The 15,580-nt window shown below is 33.0% G+C and overlaps 2 protein-coding genes across 2 annotated transcripts in view; one reads left to right on the forward strand and one right to left on the reverse strand.

Annotated features, from left to right (window-relative positions):
- LOC126744101 (EF-hand domain-containing family member B-like) overlaps positions 1–15,580 on the reverse strand; it is a 32,357-nt gene that overhangs the window by 11,088 nt on the left and 5,689 nt on the right. Inside the window, exons 3-4 of the mRNA XM_050451447.1 lie at positions 1,359–1,539; positions 1,167–1,296 (exon numbers count right to left, since the gene is read on the reverse strand). Of these exons, the coding sequence (XP_050307404.1) occupies positions 1,167–1,296; positions 1,359–1,539 (311 nt within the window). The remainder of the gene's footprint in view (positions 1–1,166; positions 1,297–1,358; positions 1,540–15,580) is intronic.
- Positions 4,041–15,497, forward strand: LOC126744096 (uncharacterized). Its single transcript, XM_050451443.1, has one exon. It carries the CDS (start codon positions 4,148–4,150, stop codon positions 14,579–14,581), a length of 10,434 nt encoding a protein of 3,477 aa, XP_050307400.1. The 5' UTR covers positions 4,041–4,147; the 3' UTR covers positions 14,582–15,497.

Consider the following 15,580-nt stretch of genomic DNA (forward strand, 5'->3'; position numbering starts at 1 on the left):
AAAGAATTGAGTTTTGTGAAATAATGACTAATTTTATAAACGAAAACCAAAATATTTTACAGAATATTTGCTTTACAGATGAGTGTTCATTTTTTTTTACCTGGAAATGTGAACAAACAAAATTATCGCTACTGGAATAATGAAAATTCGCGAATTTTTAGAGAAGGTCACACGCAGTATCCAAAGAAGATAAACGTTTGGGATCATATTCTTGGAAATTCTATTATAGGACCATTGAAGAAAATCTAACCGGTGAATTCTACCTTAATCTGCTGGAAGACATAATAGACCCCCTAATAACATCTAGCTTAGAAAATCAAACTGATGCAGCGGGAAATATGATTTTACAAGAAAATTTAATACACTTCCAACAAGATGGAGCTCCACCACACTATTTTCTTCCGGTAAGAGAGTGATTAAATGATAGATTTCCTGGCAGAGGGATTGGTCGACGGGGAGCAATTGAATGGCCACCACGATCACCCGATTTATAACCTTTAGATTTTTTTGCATTAAAAATGTGCAAATATGCATGCATTAAAAGCATTTAACATCAATTATTTTTAAAACACAACCTAGTAATTTGAAAGATTTAAAAAGAAGAATCACAGCTGCGTATAGAGAAATCCAGGCAGAAGTTTTTCAACATGTTAGAAAGGAGTTTGAGAGCAGACTTTCTTACTGTTTGGAAAAAAAATGGACAACATTTTGAACATTTTATAAATTAAGTTACCTTTTATTACTTTTTATGTTCTATTTCATTACAATAGTTATTACTTAAAAAAATAAATATCTTAACGGTTTTAATTTGTTTCTTTACTTAAGTATTACCAAAAAGATAAAGTATGTAGTATCTTTGAAAAGGTAATTAAAAGACCTTTGAAATGAGGTATCACTCGACCTCCCTTTCCATTTAAGATTTTAGGGGTTATGCCTGCCTCCGCCAGAGGGCTGCTGCAATTTGATTGTAAACTAACTGAAGAAATGTCTCCCTCAAAATAAACTTGACGTGTTTTTGTAAATTTTTAAATTTTATTCAGGGGCGGAAATATAGAGGGTGGTACCTTTTCATATTGACACCCTGTATATGTCTATTGACAAATAGACTGCACAATAGATTATTAGTGAAGTTTTTAATTAAGAAGAAAAATTAAATTCTTTATTACCCCCTACAGATTCTCTCAGAAGGATTGTAGTCATCGTGAGTCTTCTTATACATCTCATGACCAACCTGACTTTCTCTTAAAACCTCATATGGTCCTTTTGGCGGGTTCACCAATTCTTTTACTGTTATATCTAGAAAAAAAAACAAAACATTTATCAAAATCAATATCAATTCCTACATTTGTGGTTCTTACCCTTTTTCGAAGGTTCACCAAAAGTAGTTTCCACCGGGATCATTCCAATTGGTAATCCTGGAGTAGGGTCTCTACTTTTTCCAATTTGGGCGTTCCAATATGAAGAATAGGGTGTATCTTTTAGGTCTTGGATTAGCTGTTGATATCTTGTCATTGTTGGAGGTCTTAGAATCGTACTAATCTATCAAATATTTTTTGTAAAATGCATTAAAATATAGAATAATTATGGAAGTTTCATATAATATAATCTGTAATCCTTTTTTCGAATGTAAGATTTATTTTTAGTATGTATTTAAGGATAAGGATAATATATTACTTGATATCTTGCATCCATGTATTATTAGTACCTATAATCAATCTGGTATTTGAAAATCAGCTAAGGCATAAAAATCCTTTATTAAAAGCTAAACATGATTTTCTAGTATAGTCAATGTAACATAACATAAAGAGTAAAGATGTGCACATATTAGTATCATAGCGAGTTCTGCGAATGATACCCCCTCGTTCGATCTATTTGGTCGCTTTATTAATGTTACGCACTACTTTTCAGTTTTTAGTGAAGGTTCAGTATTCTACTTATAAATTCTTCCCCAAACATCATGCTATAAGACTTCGTAAATCATTTTATTGTCAGAGAAATAATTTTTAATATTTTTTTATTACATAAATAGGAGGTTAAAAAGTAGCCATTTGATTTACATTATCCAAAACTTTTATTTTTTAAAAACTTCATCCGCCAAGTGTCTTCCAATGGCACTTATGCATTGTTGGAGTAGATCCTGAAAGTTTTGCATAGTTCTTTCTTTCCAGGATATCGACAGGTATTGCTGCAATCTCGTACGAACCTGTTGTTTAAGGTATGGGGTTGTCCTAGGTGGGTCTGACGCAAACAATTTTGTCTTTAGGTATCCCCACAAAAAAAAGTCGCAAGCAGTTAAGTCGAGGGACCGAGGTGGCCAACTGATATCACCGTTTCGAGAAACTAGACACTATAGCGTTTTATTTTTCTATTCCTTATGTTCACTAACGCTCCTTTGACATTTCATTAATTTCAATAATTACATTAATAATTTCAGTCAACTTCTTTAAATTCACACTGTCAACGACACATTACTACTGTAACGCATCACTCTCCTAGTTTAATTATTCATGCTGTTGACACTTCTGTCCGTCACTTCTCTGATTGGTCATAATTAATATTTTCTCTGACTGGCTGATATTGACAGCTCAGGCGACAGGTGGGGTCCTTATCGATTTAGTCGGTACTGCGTCTATTTTTCGACCACTTGTTCTCGTGTTGCAGGTAGGAGCGCACGTAAAAGGCCAGTTTTTTATTTCCGAAGTTTGTGAAGCAGGAAGTGGCCAATATGGTTTATAATCCAGTCCGGATAGCTGAGCTACAAATGGCATACATTCACAGCCTCGGTTTTGAAGGCTAGCCGTTCATTTCTTGGAGGAATATACAGGCCAGTTTACAGGCCACCCTTATTTAAATTTTTATTAATATACCTTTAATCAATTAATAATTAACAATTATCTTTTATCCATTAACAATTTAATTTACATTTAATTGTTAATTGAAACCTATATACCAAGTCTTTTTCTTAGTTTTCTTTCATTTATAAAAAAAAAACTAAGTGGCGCCCTCTTATTTAATAGTTATAATCAAGTTTAGATTCTTTAATAGCCAGTCATAAGTGAACCTTCGAAGAATCCCAAGCCTCCAATAATTCTGAGCAAACTCTTGGCAAAATAGTAATACTGTAAAGTTAACGCCACAAGACCTTGAACCATAGTTCTTGCAGTGTGGTTTATTGCCCCCCTCCTGTTGAAAAAGTGTGCTTTCAATTACTGGAAAATGGTCAAGTCGTGTGAGGAAGTTTTGAATCATTGCAGCGTATCGCTCAGAAGTAACGGTAATGGTATTTTCAATATCATCCTAAAAAAATATGGACCGACGATTCCATTTGCTGAAACTGCACATCGCATACTGTCACTTTTTGAGCATGAAGTGTTGTTCGTGAAGCAAACGAGGGTTTTCCTGGGTCCAGTATCTACAGTTTTGTTTATTAACTATCAGAAGTTGTTGGCACGCGAGTGGTTTTAACCATTAGATAACTGCTACCACTACGGTAGTTCAAGAGATTCCAGTACGTTTCTATTTACTTATGCTCCAGATGATGCTCGAGATGGTCGGAAAACACAAACGGAAGAAGCCACCACATCTAGTAACGAAACAAATCCGGAATCTCCAGTAGCATCTTGCTCGGGCCTTAATAGCGACGCATCCCCCAAAAACGGACAAGGAAACCCTGAAGGAGCTGTATCTGATGAAATGAAGTCTACCGAAGAGGTCGTGTATATTGAAATTATAAATCTAGAAGAGGCTGAAGAGAAATCCAATAAACCAGTGAATGTTTAATTATTTGATCGTCACTTCTTGATATTACTATCAATTTAATGTCCTTTCTATCAATGTAGATCTCCGTCCATTAAAGAACAGATTAAACAGATTAAACTATCTGAATGGTGAAACTCTGATAGCAATATTAACACTTAATAAAATAATTTAATACATTGCTACATATTAGCTATTTTACAATATTATATGATATGATAAAGTTTTTTTTTAAACTTTAGATAAGATGATTTATTTATTATCAATTCATAGTTCGACTCCTATATACGCATATAAAAAACGAAACTGCAATATATTGTATAGTTACAATATCTTTAAAATTTATCGTGTTTATATATTATAATTGACTAATAAGTAGTAACAGTTAAAAATGGTGCCTGTGGTTTTTCTGGATCTGTATAAACTAGATACTTTTATTAAGAACAAAGCAAGTAGGATATTGCATATAAAAACGTTTGATACAGAGTTGGAAAAGTTAAGAATTCAAAGTGTGATCAAAGATCTTAACCTTGGTGAGTACAATCATTATCTCGACCCAGAAAATCAGCTCTTTCTGGATTGGTATGAGCTAAAACTGTTCTTAGAAGATAAATCATCGAAAACAAGTCAATGGAGCGGATTAGTTTTAGTTTTTCTTGATCTGTCCCACGTAGATCCAACGGATCCAGATTACTCCTTGAAACTAAAACAATTAAATGATTATGTACTAACCGGAAGCTTTGCAAAAGTTATTATAATAAGTAGCACGAATGGCACCGAGCAGAATTTAGAAAAATATTTCGAAAGTCTTGATTATTATTTCAGTGAGAATATAAGCAACACGATACACTACGGCCATCTCACCAAAAAAGTAAAGACAGATTTATTAAATTTACCATGTATCTTAAAGGAAAATAAGTTATTCAGCCTGAAAGAGTTTTTGCACATTGATAGCGTTGATAATCCGAGATTAAGAAAGTTATTCGATGCTGATATGTTAAAAACCATGCTCACCAACGAAAATCAACTTTACTCAGATCAAAACAATTATGGCATTTATTCCAGTTATCCAGAGTTTTATGTGAAGCGAAAGTTTGTTGAATACCGCATAGGAACTACTGCAATAAAAAACTTACTCACCAATCCTAGGGAATTTTGTGGGTTAATTATTATCAGTGGTTTTAATAATACATCGGAGCTTATTAACCTTTTAGACGCTTCTACTAAAGATATTAGGAAAATACAAAAAATTAGGCATTTATTAGTATATAAAACGTTGTATCATGCATATCGCATATTTAATTTTGTAAAACTAGACGTAGAAATGATAATTTTTTTAAGATATTGCAGTAAAAAAGGTTTCACTTGTGTAAATACCAAAGGGTATGTAAACAATTTTAAAGATTTGTTTACAGAAAAAACAGATTTTAACGAGCGTGATTTAGTACAAAAAAAACTGTTGATACTAAGCGGTCCTGCTGGGATAGGAAAAACTTCCACCTTGATTTATTTATGCGATTTACTTAACTCTCGCAGATGGGCTATTTTTGTAGATTTATCCAAAAATCCAGCGGTTAAAGGGCTTCCATTAAATTTAACTCGGGAATCAACCGTTGACTTTTTATGGGCTTGGACTGATAAAAAAATGTTTACCAAAAAGTTGTTATATGATGCCCTTTTCGGCGAAAAATCCAAGCCTGTTTACTTATTAATGGATGAATTCAACAGAAGCATTCTACGTGAATCGTGGTTAAGGGTGCTGAGTTATTTAAATGTCTTCTCAAAAGCTTATATCTGGATAACTGCAAGGCCTATAGATGTGCCAGTTTTAGAAAAAACTTTATCCGTTTGCAGTACCAGTTTGACCGAAATAAGCGATATTCAACAGAAAGTTTATTTGACAAATTTCATTAAAAAACGGTTAAATATGACTAAAGTTGATTCTAAGTTTGTTGGGAATTTTGTTGAGCATAGCCAATACATTCTAACCTCACGTGAGGATATCTTTGGCAAGTTTTTGTTATTTAAAATGTTAATTGATGTTAACCTTAACTTCATAGAGGAGTATCATAAGGGTGCTGACCATCGTTTCTTTTTTCAAACCTTTTTCGATCCATTTGAAATTGTTGAAAAATATATATGTTATAAAGAAATTAATTTACGTTCATGGGAAGCCATGCAAAGAGTAATATTTCCGCAAAATAATTTTTTCCAATTTGATACATGTTCTATAACCGTTGCGGAATACTTAATGGCAAAAGAGCTCTATTCCCTCATGCTGACCACAGAATTGTCCCTAAAACTTATCAAGTTCTTGCTTACGGAGTGTTTAATAAAACCCCAATACATCTATGTAAGGGTATTTTTAAATGTTTTTTTCAGAGAGAAAGCCGTAATTAATGAGGACGTTTCAAGCATGATAAATAAATTATGGATTCAAGACAGTAGCATCTTTTTTAACGAAAACTCTGACTGGGCACTACCTGTATTAATCAAAGAAAACCTTTTTAATTTAGCTTCTTGGTTTTTATGCAAGGAGTTTATAAAACACAATGCACATATGATATCTTATCAAAAAGGGCGAGGCAAAACCGTATTGAATTTAGCAATTGATAAGAAAAATACGAACATTTGCAACGCTATTCTCGACACGTACGTTCAAAAGCAACTAATATACGATACTCTAGATAACGGCAAACAATATAAAGGTCCTTTAAGGAAAATAAATAAATCTTGGGTGTTAGACACACTTCAAACATACGAAAATACCATGAATGAATTTAAACAATTGTATTCGACCATCACTCTTTGGAAAACCTATAAACATTCAGAACTTTTCTTAAGATGGTCGCATAACTTAGTACACTTTGCAGCAATGAACCGACTTAATGATATGTTAGAGCAGCTTATAAGAGAACAGATTTCTGTTGATGGTTTAGATACTAACAATGCCACAGCCCTTTACTATGCTTCTAAAGAAGGCTACATCGAAATCGTTCAAAAGTTAGTAGAGGCAGGTGCAAACGTGAATAACCAAACAAAGAAGTCCAAAACAGCCGTATTAATAAGCATTCAGAGGAAACTGTTTAATATAGCTTGTTATTTACTACAATTAGACCAGACAGACATTTTTTGGTGTGATGTAAAGGGCACATCTTATTTAGGGCAAGCAGCAAAGTTCGGATCTATTGAAATTGCTAAATTATTGCTGGCTAGAGGAAGTGATATTAACCATCGAGATAAATTGGGAATGAGCCCCCTTTCCTGGGCAGTGAAAATGGGTCATGTACATATAATTAATTTTTTAATTAGCCAGGGGGCCGATTGTTTCATTAGAGACAATATTCACTCAAATCTTATTCATATTGCCTTAAAAGCTCGAAAGTGGAATGTTGTAAAATACTTAACTTTTTGGCAAATTAATGTTGAATATGGCAATTTATATCGTGTAACACCCCTTCAATGTGCCGTAAAATTAAGGAATTGGGCTATTGTTAAGCATTTGGTTTTAGAAGGAGCTCCGATATATTCGGATTCTGTCAGTTCTGCCCTAAAAGGAAATCAATGGAATTTAGTAAGGATAATGCTGCAACAAAATGCCGATATAAGCAGTTTTACTGTTGATGAAAAAAATCAAATATTAGAACACTGTTTGCCTTCAGGAGATACCCATAATAAAATCTCTTATTTAATGCAATTAGGTAATGCTGATCTATTGAACACTTATATTATTAACATGTTATTTTGTGATGTAGATCTAGAATCCAAGTTATCTGAATTGTATGAAAAGCATTTAATAAATAAGAGTAAGTTATCCAAAAATATAAAGAATTTCATAGAAGAAAAACTCTATGAAATACGGGCTGCTAGAGGTCAACAAATCATAAAGATCAACAACGAATCATTAAAAGAACGTCTAAATTTGATTTGTGAAAATATTCGAGAGATTAAACAACATGACGAAAATGACACTCCTATTGACGACAAATTCATATCACACGCGGATGTCATAGCTCAGCAAATAGAAGTTATAGCACACCATGACAAAATTAAAAATGACTGTCCAGCTTTTAAACAGACACAGTTTTGCTTATTATTGTTTCTTAATTATTTTCGGGAAAAACCACAAGATTCCGTCTATTCGTTCGTTTTAAATCAATGTAAAATAATCGAGTATTTAAACTATCTTCTTGACGCCATTAGAAACTATTTAGAACAAGGAAATTTTACGTCACAAAATCAATCTTCGTTAAAATCAGATTTTAGACTTGTAAGAGACATTTATTCCCTGAAAACCATATGGTCACAGATAAAAACTACTCAGGACGAAACTCACCCAAGCCATGACGTAGAAGTATATGGGCTAATTCGTTGCTTACAAGTTATAGGAGAAAATGTAAAGAACACAGACGAACATCCAAATTTATCAGATGAAGTGCACAAACACCTTATGTACTATGCTCCAACAAGTGTACAAAAAATACTCACCAGACTTCGTGATTCGATTCGCCATCCCAAACTGCTAATGGAAAGAATAAAGTTTGAAAAACGAATTTTACATGAAAAAGAGGTATACCAAAGCGTAAAAAATGATTTAAAAAAAATTCTTGTAGACATTGAACTTATATTATACAAGAAAAAAGCAGAGGCGATTAACATATTTTTGAAAAATTCTGACGAGTGTATGTGCGATGTTAAGTTTAAAAAAATTACACGGCATTTCGCATTGGTCCGTTTCAATCATTCTTACGATGATGAGGTTTATATTTATGAAGAAATTGAAACTACAAAAACTTCAATCGAGAAGCTAAAACAACTATTGAAGAACAATATCAATCAAAAAAATAGCTTGAAAAAGATCGAAAATGACATTACCCAATTCTTGGAAGAAACTAAAACATATGTTAAACGTGTGAAGAATGAATATTGCGGAACATGGTTCGATTTACCCACTTTGCTAAATACACGAAACAGTATCTACTTAAATACTCAAATAAGACTTATAGAAAAATTGGCAACTTACTTTAATCGACCGGCATTGCATTGTAGCATAATATTATTTGAAATGATGGAGACAAATAAAAAAGAACTGCAGAACAATCCGCAAGACCAAGAAAAAATCCAGATAAATAATATTTTAGGTAACTTGTTATACCTGATACAATTTCAGATGTATAGAGCAGAAAAACTTGAGGAAATCCAAGGCACTTTGGTAATTTCAGAAAAAGAAACTCCAGAAGAAGAAAAGATTTCACTCCTGGATGAAATTTTTAATGATATAAGAAATAACATCAAGAATCAAGAAACCGTTACTCAGTTTGACAGTTTTATTAATGATACCAAAGAGAACCATTCCATTTTAACTTCTATCAATAAAACTTCAAATTCGCCAGATGATTTGATAGAAAAATTATCTAACAAAAAATTAAAATCACAACTAAGACGTCAAAAAAAAAGGAAACCACAATCATTTACAACACTAGTAGCGGAATTAAATTTGTATGGAAAAATCCTTAAAAATATTACAAATATCAAAAAGAACTATTATGACTTATTAGAAGCGATTGAACAGTATTTTGCTTCAATCGATAATGCTGAAGTTAGTATCGCTGTAAATGATTTTAAAAATGACCAAATAAAGCTAATTGCAAATTTCTATAAAAATAAATTTAAAATATTAGATTCAATTGTGAAGAATGGCTACGATCTTGACAAGCCCTTAGTGCGAGCCGCAATGGAAATATTATTACTTGACATATTAAATTACTTAGACGACAGAAGATGCATCCAAAAATACTCTACATCCTACGAAGAGTTTTCGCCTATTTTAATAAGTACTGCCCTACTCAATTATTTAGCACATGGGAATATTTTAACAGACTCATTGCCTTATGATCCACAACGTTCAATTTTAAACTGTATATGTTGGTTACGTAAACATTTTAGCCTGAACATAATTCGCAAACAAGTTGGGGTAGATAACAAACCTTATTTATTTAAAGAAAATATCTCAAATAAATTTATTAAGTTACAGGGCCAAATAATTCCCCTTCCGAGCTACCATAAGTTATATCATATGTTTCTCGATGCGGCAGAAGTGGGAAATATTGCTTCGTTGAAATATATTTTAGATAATATATTATACGATATTAAAACCGGGGCATCGATGGTCCAGTTTGAAGGTTTCTTATGGCCAGCTATATTTTATGCCTCGGTTAACGGCCACAGAACTATTGTTCTCGAGTTAATTGGTCGAGTTGATAAAAGTCATCAATGTTCGAAACAATCCAGCCTTCTAATAAGATTAGCTAAACAAACTGTTGCACGGTTGGATGTGGAAACTTGGAACGCAAGTAATAATTACGACAATATAATCGCTTTGTTCCATCAAACTTGTCTCCAAGAAGCTGTAAAGAGCGACAAACAAATTGTCGAAGATTTACTTAAATATTGTGATGCCGATACTCGAGATTGTTCTGATAATACCGCTCTCATTATTGCTGCTGAAGCTGGACGCATTGATAGTGTTGGAGTATTGTTAAGTCATGCGGCTGACGTAAATGCTAAAAATTTTGTTTCGAGAACTGCTCTTCAACATGCCATCCTACATGGTCACGAAAATATTGCAAAATTATTGATCGATAGCGGAGCCAATGTTGAAGATTTGGACGGATATGGGCTTAGTGCACTTGCCTACTCGATTACGTATAGCTCGGAAAATACCGTTAATCATCTGTTACAGTATGTCCATGTAGACACAATTTGTAGTGATAATAATTCTACTGCCCTTCATGTAGCTGCTGAAAACGGACGCGAAGATATCTTAATTTTATTAATTCAAAAAGGAGCTGATGTTAACGCGATCAATAACCATGGCTCGACAGCATTAGAGCTAGCTATATCTAAGGACCATAAGAATATTGCCACAAAGTTACTTAACTTGAAAGATATAGATTTTAATACGAAAAATATTAATCAACATGATGCTTTGTATTTAGCTGCTGAAAATAACATGACTGAAATTGTCGAAATATTACTTAGAAATGGTGCTCAAATTGAATCTTTTGATAAAAATAATCGGACAGCCCTACATACATCCGCGGAAAATGGATGTATAACTGTTGTCGAGCTGCTTTTAGACAAACATGCCAACTTATATGCTACTGACGTGAGTGGTAATACGGCACTTCATCTCGCTATTTACAGCAATCAAAAAAGGGTGGTGGAATTATTACTTAAACGCACTAACGATTCCGCTTTTATAAACGCAATTAATATAAATTGTTACACGCCTTTACACATATCTGCTAATTATGGCCAACACAATTTGGTAGAATTATTAATTGATAACGGTGCCGAGTTTAATGTTAAAGACGAGAACAATAATACCGCCCTTCATATGGCGGCCATGGAAGGACATGACGATGTTGTAAAAAAACTATTATCAATTCCTAAAATTGCGCAACACATAAATGAAACCAATGGTAATCAAATAGCTCCCTTACATTTAGCAGCTTATTATGGCTTTGATAAAACAGTGAAGTGTTTATTAGAAAAGAACGCAAAAGTAGACGTTCGTGGATTAAATGACATGACTCCTTTACACTGTGCCGCTCAAAGTAACCACTATAATATTGTTAAAATCTTATTAAACGCCAAAGCGGATGTAAACGCTTTAACAAGTTTCAAAAATTCCGCAATATACTTCGCCGCCGCAAACGGATTTGAAAGGATCGTCAAGCTGTTGCTATTGCAAAACCCAAAACCAAATATAGATATTGTTGATGAATTCAATCGAAAGCCCCTTTGTGCGCCAACTGAATTTGGATTTTATAAAATCGTTAAGCTATTATTGTCACACGGAGCCAAACCAAATGGGAGTAACGCTCTGTTGGCAGCTGCAATGCACGGACACATAGAAACCGTTAAATTATTATTAGAATATGACATAATCGATACAGTAAATAGTGAATGTACGGCCCTATTTGCGGCGACTCAAGAAAATCAAACTGAAATTGCCTCCATGTTAATAGAAAATAAATCAGATATAAATTTTCTTTCTAAAAATAAATTCTCACCACTCTATATGGCCTCGTTAAATGGTAATAAGGAGATTTGCAAGAAACTCATTGAATCAGGAGTGAATGTAGATCTTAAAAATGAAAATGACATAACCGCCTTACATGTGGCTGCTGATAAAGGCTATTATACCATTGTCACATTACTGTTATCACATGGGGCAGATGTAAATGCTCTCACTGTTGCCAATAAGAGTGCTCTCCATTTTGCTAGCGAAAAAGGCCACAGAAAAATTGTTTCTTTGTTATTACAAAAGAAAGCACAAGTAAATGCGATCGTTGACGAATCGTTATTAACTCCATTGCACCTGGCAGCTACAAATGGTCACACAGCCACTGTAAAATTGTTGCTATCTAAAGGGGCTGATATTAATTCCATTACTCATGCACAATCGTTAGCACTACATTTGGCTTCTCAAAATGGACATCTGAAAGTAATTATGGTGTTATTAAATTCTTTCAAGGTGAATATTAATGCCAGAGATTCTGAAAAACGTACATCTTTATACTTAGCTACAATGTTTAATCGAAGAAGAGTAGTGGAATTATTGATTTCAAGAGGTGCGGATGCAAATATGTCGGATATACATCAGACGACACCATTACATATCGCAACAGTAAATAACTATAAAGATTTAATGAGTTTTTTGCTTAAGCATGGCTCCGATGTTAACTTATGTACGTATACACATAATTTAAGTACAATACATTTTACAGAATATGATAATGAAGGACATAATTATGTATCCGCTCTTCACATAGCTACTTATTGTTCCGACCATACAACTATGGACATTTTACTTAACCATCCCGATATCACGATAGATATTCAGGATATTAACAAACGGACGCCCCTGCATCATTCCGTTTTTCTCAATAGCCCTGTTTTTGCTGAAAAATTATTAAAGCACGGAGCCAATAAAAATATTGTCGACAACACATTGAATACCCCCATTTTGCTTTCAGTAGTATTACAACGAGAGAGTATTTTTAAAATATTGTTTGATCACAAAGCTGACGTCAATTTGGCTGACATAGAACTTAGAACGCCTCTACATTACTCCGTAACCCTGAATAACGAATATATTACAAAATTATTGTTAAAAAGGGTAGCTAACATAAACTGTCTGGATAAAAACAAAAGTACTTGTTTACATATTGCTACTAAGAATGGCTATTTGCCGATCGTAAAACTTTTATTACAATATGGTGCTTCTGTTAACTTAACTGATAACGCTTTAGGCACACCGCTTCATTATGCAGCTAAAAAGGTCGATTTAGACATTATTAAAATAATAATTGCTCGTGGGGCTAATGTAAATGCTCTTAATTCAAAGTGGGATATCCCCTTGATGCTATTATCTAACGTTCCTAACAAAAACACCGAAGAAACTGCTGAATTCATGATTAAATATGGAGCAGATATAAACGCTAGGAATATAAATCATATAACGAGTCTTCACGTAGCAGCTGCTCAAAATAATTTAGAAATGGCAATAGTTTTATTAAGGCACGGCGCTGATGTAAATATTATAGACACAAAATTACATACCGCCCTTCATTATTGCGCTGAAAATGGTAATAAACTTATTGCTGCATATTTAATTCAGAACGGAATCGATTTAAATGGAGTAACAATTGCTCAAGTAACTGCACTACATATTGGAGCTTTAAGCGGACATACGGGATTTGTTGATATATTATTGCGTTGCGGTGCTGCTGTTAATGTTACCGATGTGAACAGAAGAACTCCTTTACAGTATGCCACTGAGGCGGGTAATAAAGACATTGTTAAATCATTACTGGATAGAGGGGCCGATGTAAATAATCGTGATGTCGATCTGTGTACAGCATTACACAAGGCGTCAGAGTTGGGTCACATTGAAATTATTAAAATTTTACTGAAGAACAGTGCAGAAATCGATTTGATAGATATAAATGGATATACAGCACTTCATTACGGCGTTCAAAATCACCATGGAGAAATTGTCGAGGAACTACTTTCTTATGGAGCTAAAATAGATCATTCAAACATTTGTATCAAATGCACCTCTCTGCTCAACATTGCTTGCTCATTAGGACATACAGAAATAGTTAGAACGTTAATTAGATCTGGCGTAAAAACAGCTTTTACAGACATTTTTGGCCGTACGGCACTACATTATGCCACCCTTGATGGTCACATCCACATTACTGACATATTATTAACTCAAGAGGTAGATAAAGATGCACAAGACTATTCTGGCCAAACTGCTATTCACTACGCTGCGCAAAATTGTTTAGTAGATATCATAAAAAAATTAATAGAATCAGGGGCCAATGCAAATTTAACAAATGCAGAAAACCGTACTGCTTTGCATTATGCCGTCGAGTCTGGTAATGTAGATTTGGTAAACCTTTTACTTCCTGTAATTTCAAATATTAATTCGACCGATATCAGCGGCGAAACTGCCCTGCATATCGCCGTTGCGGGTAATCATAAGGATATTGTTAAACGTTTAATAGAGTACCATGCTGATGTGAATTTCGCATCACCGACGCTACAAGTGATGCCAATTCATTTGGCAACCACTGTCGGCGATGTAGAACTTGTCGAAATATTAGTGCAGAATGATGCTGATGTGACGGCCAGAGATATATACGGACGTACACCTTACAAAATAGCGGCTGAAATATTTGGGTCGGAATCGGAGTTTTGTCAAACCTTCTTTAACATTTTACTTGCTAAAATTGATATTGAAATGTAAAAAATTGTTTCTTTCAAATTGTTTTAAATTATTTAGTAATTCGATTAATAAAATGGTGTTAACATTTATTTATTTGAAAATGATTTTTAATTATATTATTGTCTTTAAGTAATAATAACATTCTAAATAGTTTTTTAATATAAAAAATATTAGATATTAATATTATAAAACTAAATTTCCTTTCTGATCCAACTAACATTGTGACGATTTGAATCCAAAACCTATTCATATTTTTTTTAACACCACGATCCAAACAAAATATATAAGCGCGTGATTTAATGATCTTGGGTATGGTCGCTGCCTTGTATAATTTGTTCTTCTAAAATGACATTAAACTGTAAAGTTTAAAAAGTTGAAGAAAAATAATTGAAGATATCAAAAACATCGTTCCTCGTACCAAGTATATTCTTCGAAGTTTATTATTATTATATCGCAATTAAGTTAAAATAATTCTAATTATTAAAGCGAAAAAAACTTTGATATACGTATCAAAATGTACTGATGTTTTGAATTTGATGAAAATATTCTCACAGCAGACTGTAAGAATATTTGGAAGACCCTAAGTTAAAAAAAAAACAGAAGCTTATTTCCCCATAATCAAGTACATTATTACTTGAATTTAAAATCCGAAAACCTAATTAAATTAAAAAAAATTCTAATTTACTCTTTTATTCAAAATTACTAAAACTTCCGTTCAAACATGATAAAATGAAGCATCCAAATTTACTTCACTTTTAAGTGTTTTATTCACAAATTGTAAGCTATATCCTAAACTCAGTAACTTTTGAGCTATAAAGTGTTGAAAATTGTCTTTAGGTGTCTTTAAAACCTTTAGAACCAAATTTGGGAGACTGTATAAAATTTCTAGAAAGTATTTAATATTAAGTACTGCTAGACTTTAAGTTATTATAGAATTAAAGTTGTTATACTGTAATGGTAAAATAATGTATATATGTTTATAAATAAAATTATAAAATAAATAACTATTTGTTTACTAAT

Source organism: Anthonomus grandis, chromosome 13 (assembly GCF_022605725.1).
Source record: "Anthonomus grandis grandis chromosome 13, icAntGran1.3, whole genome shotgun sequence".
NCBI classification, from domain to species: domain Eukaryota; kingdom Metazoa; phylum Arthropoda; class Insecta; order Coleoptera; family Curculionidae; genus Anthonomus; species Anthonomus grandis.

Bases quoted from the DNA above. Each gene is read 5' to 3' on its own strand.
- LOC126744096 (XM_050451443.1), top strand. From the start codon at position 4,148: ATGGTGCCTGTGGTTTTTCTGGATCTGTATAAACTAGATACTTTTATT.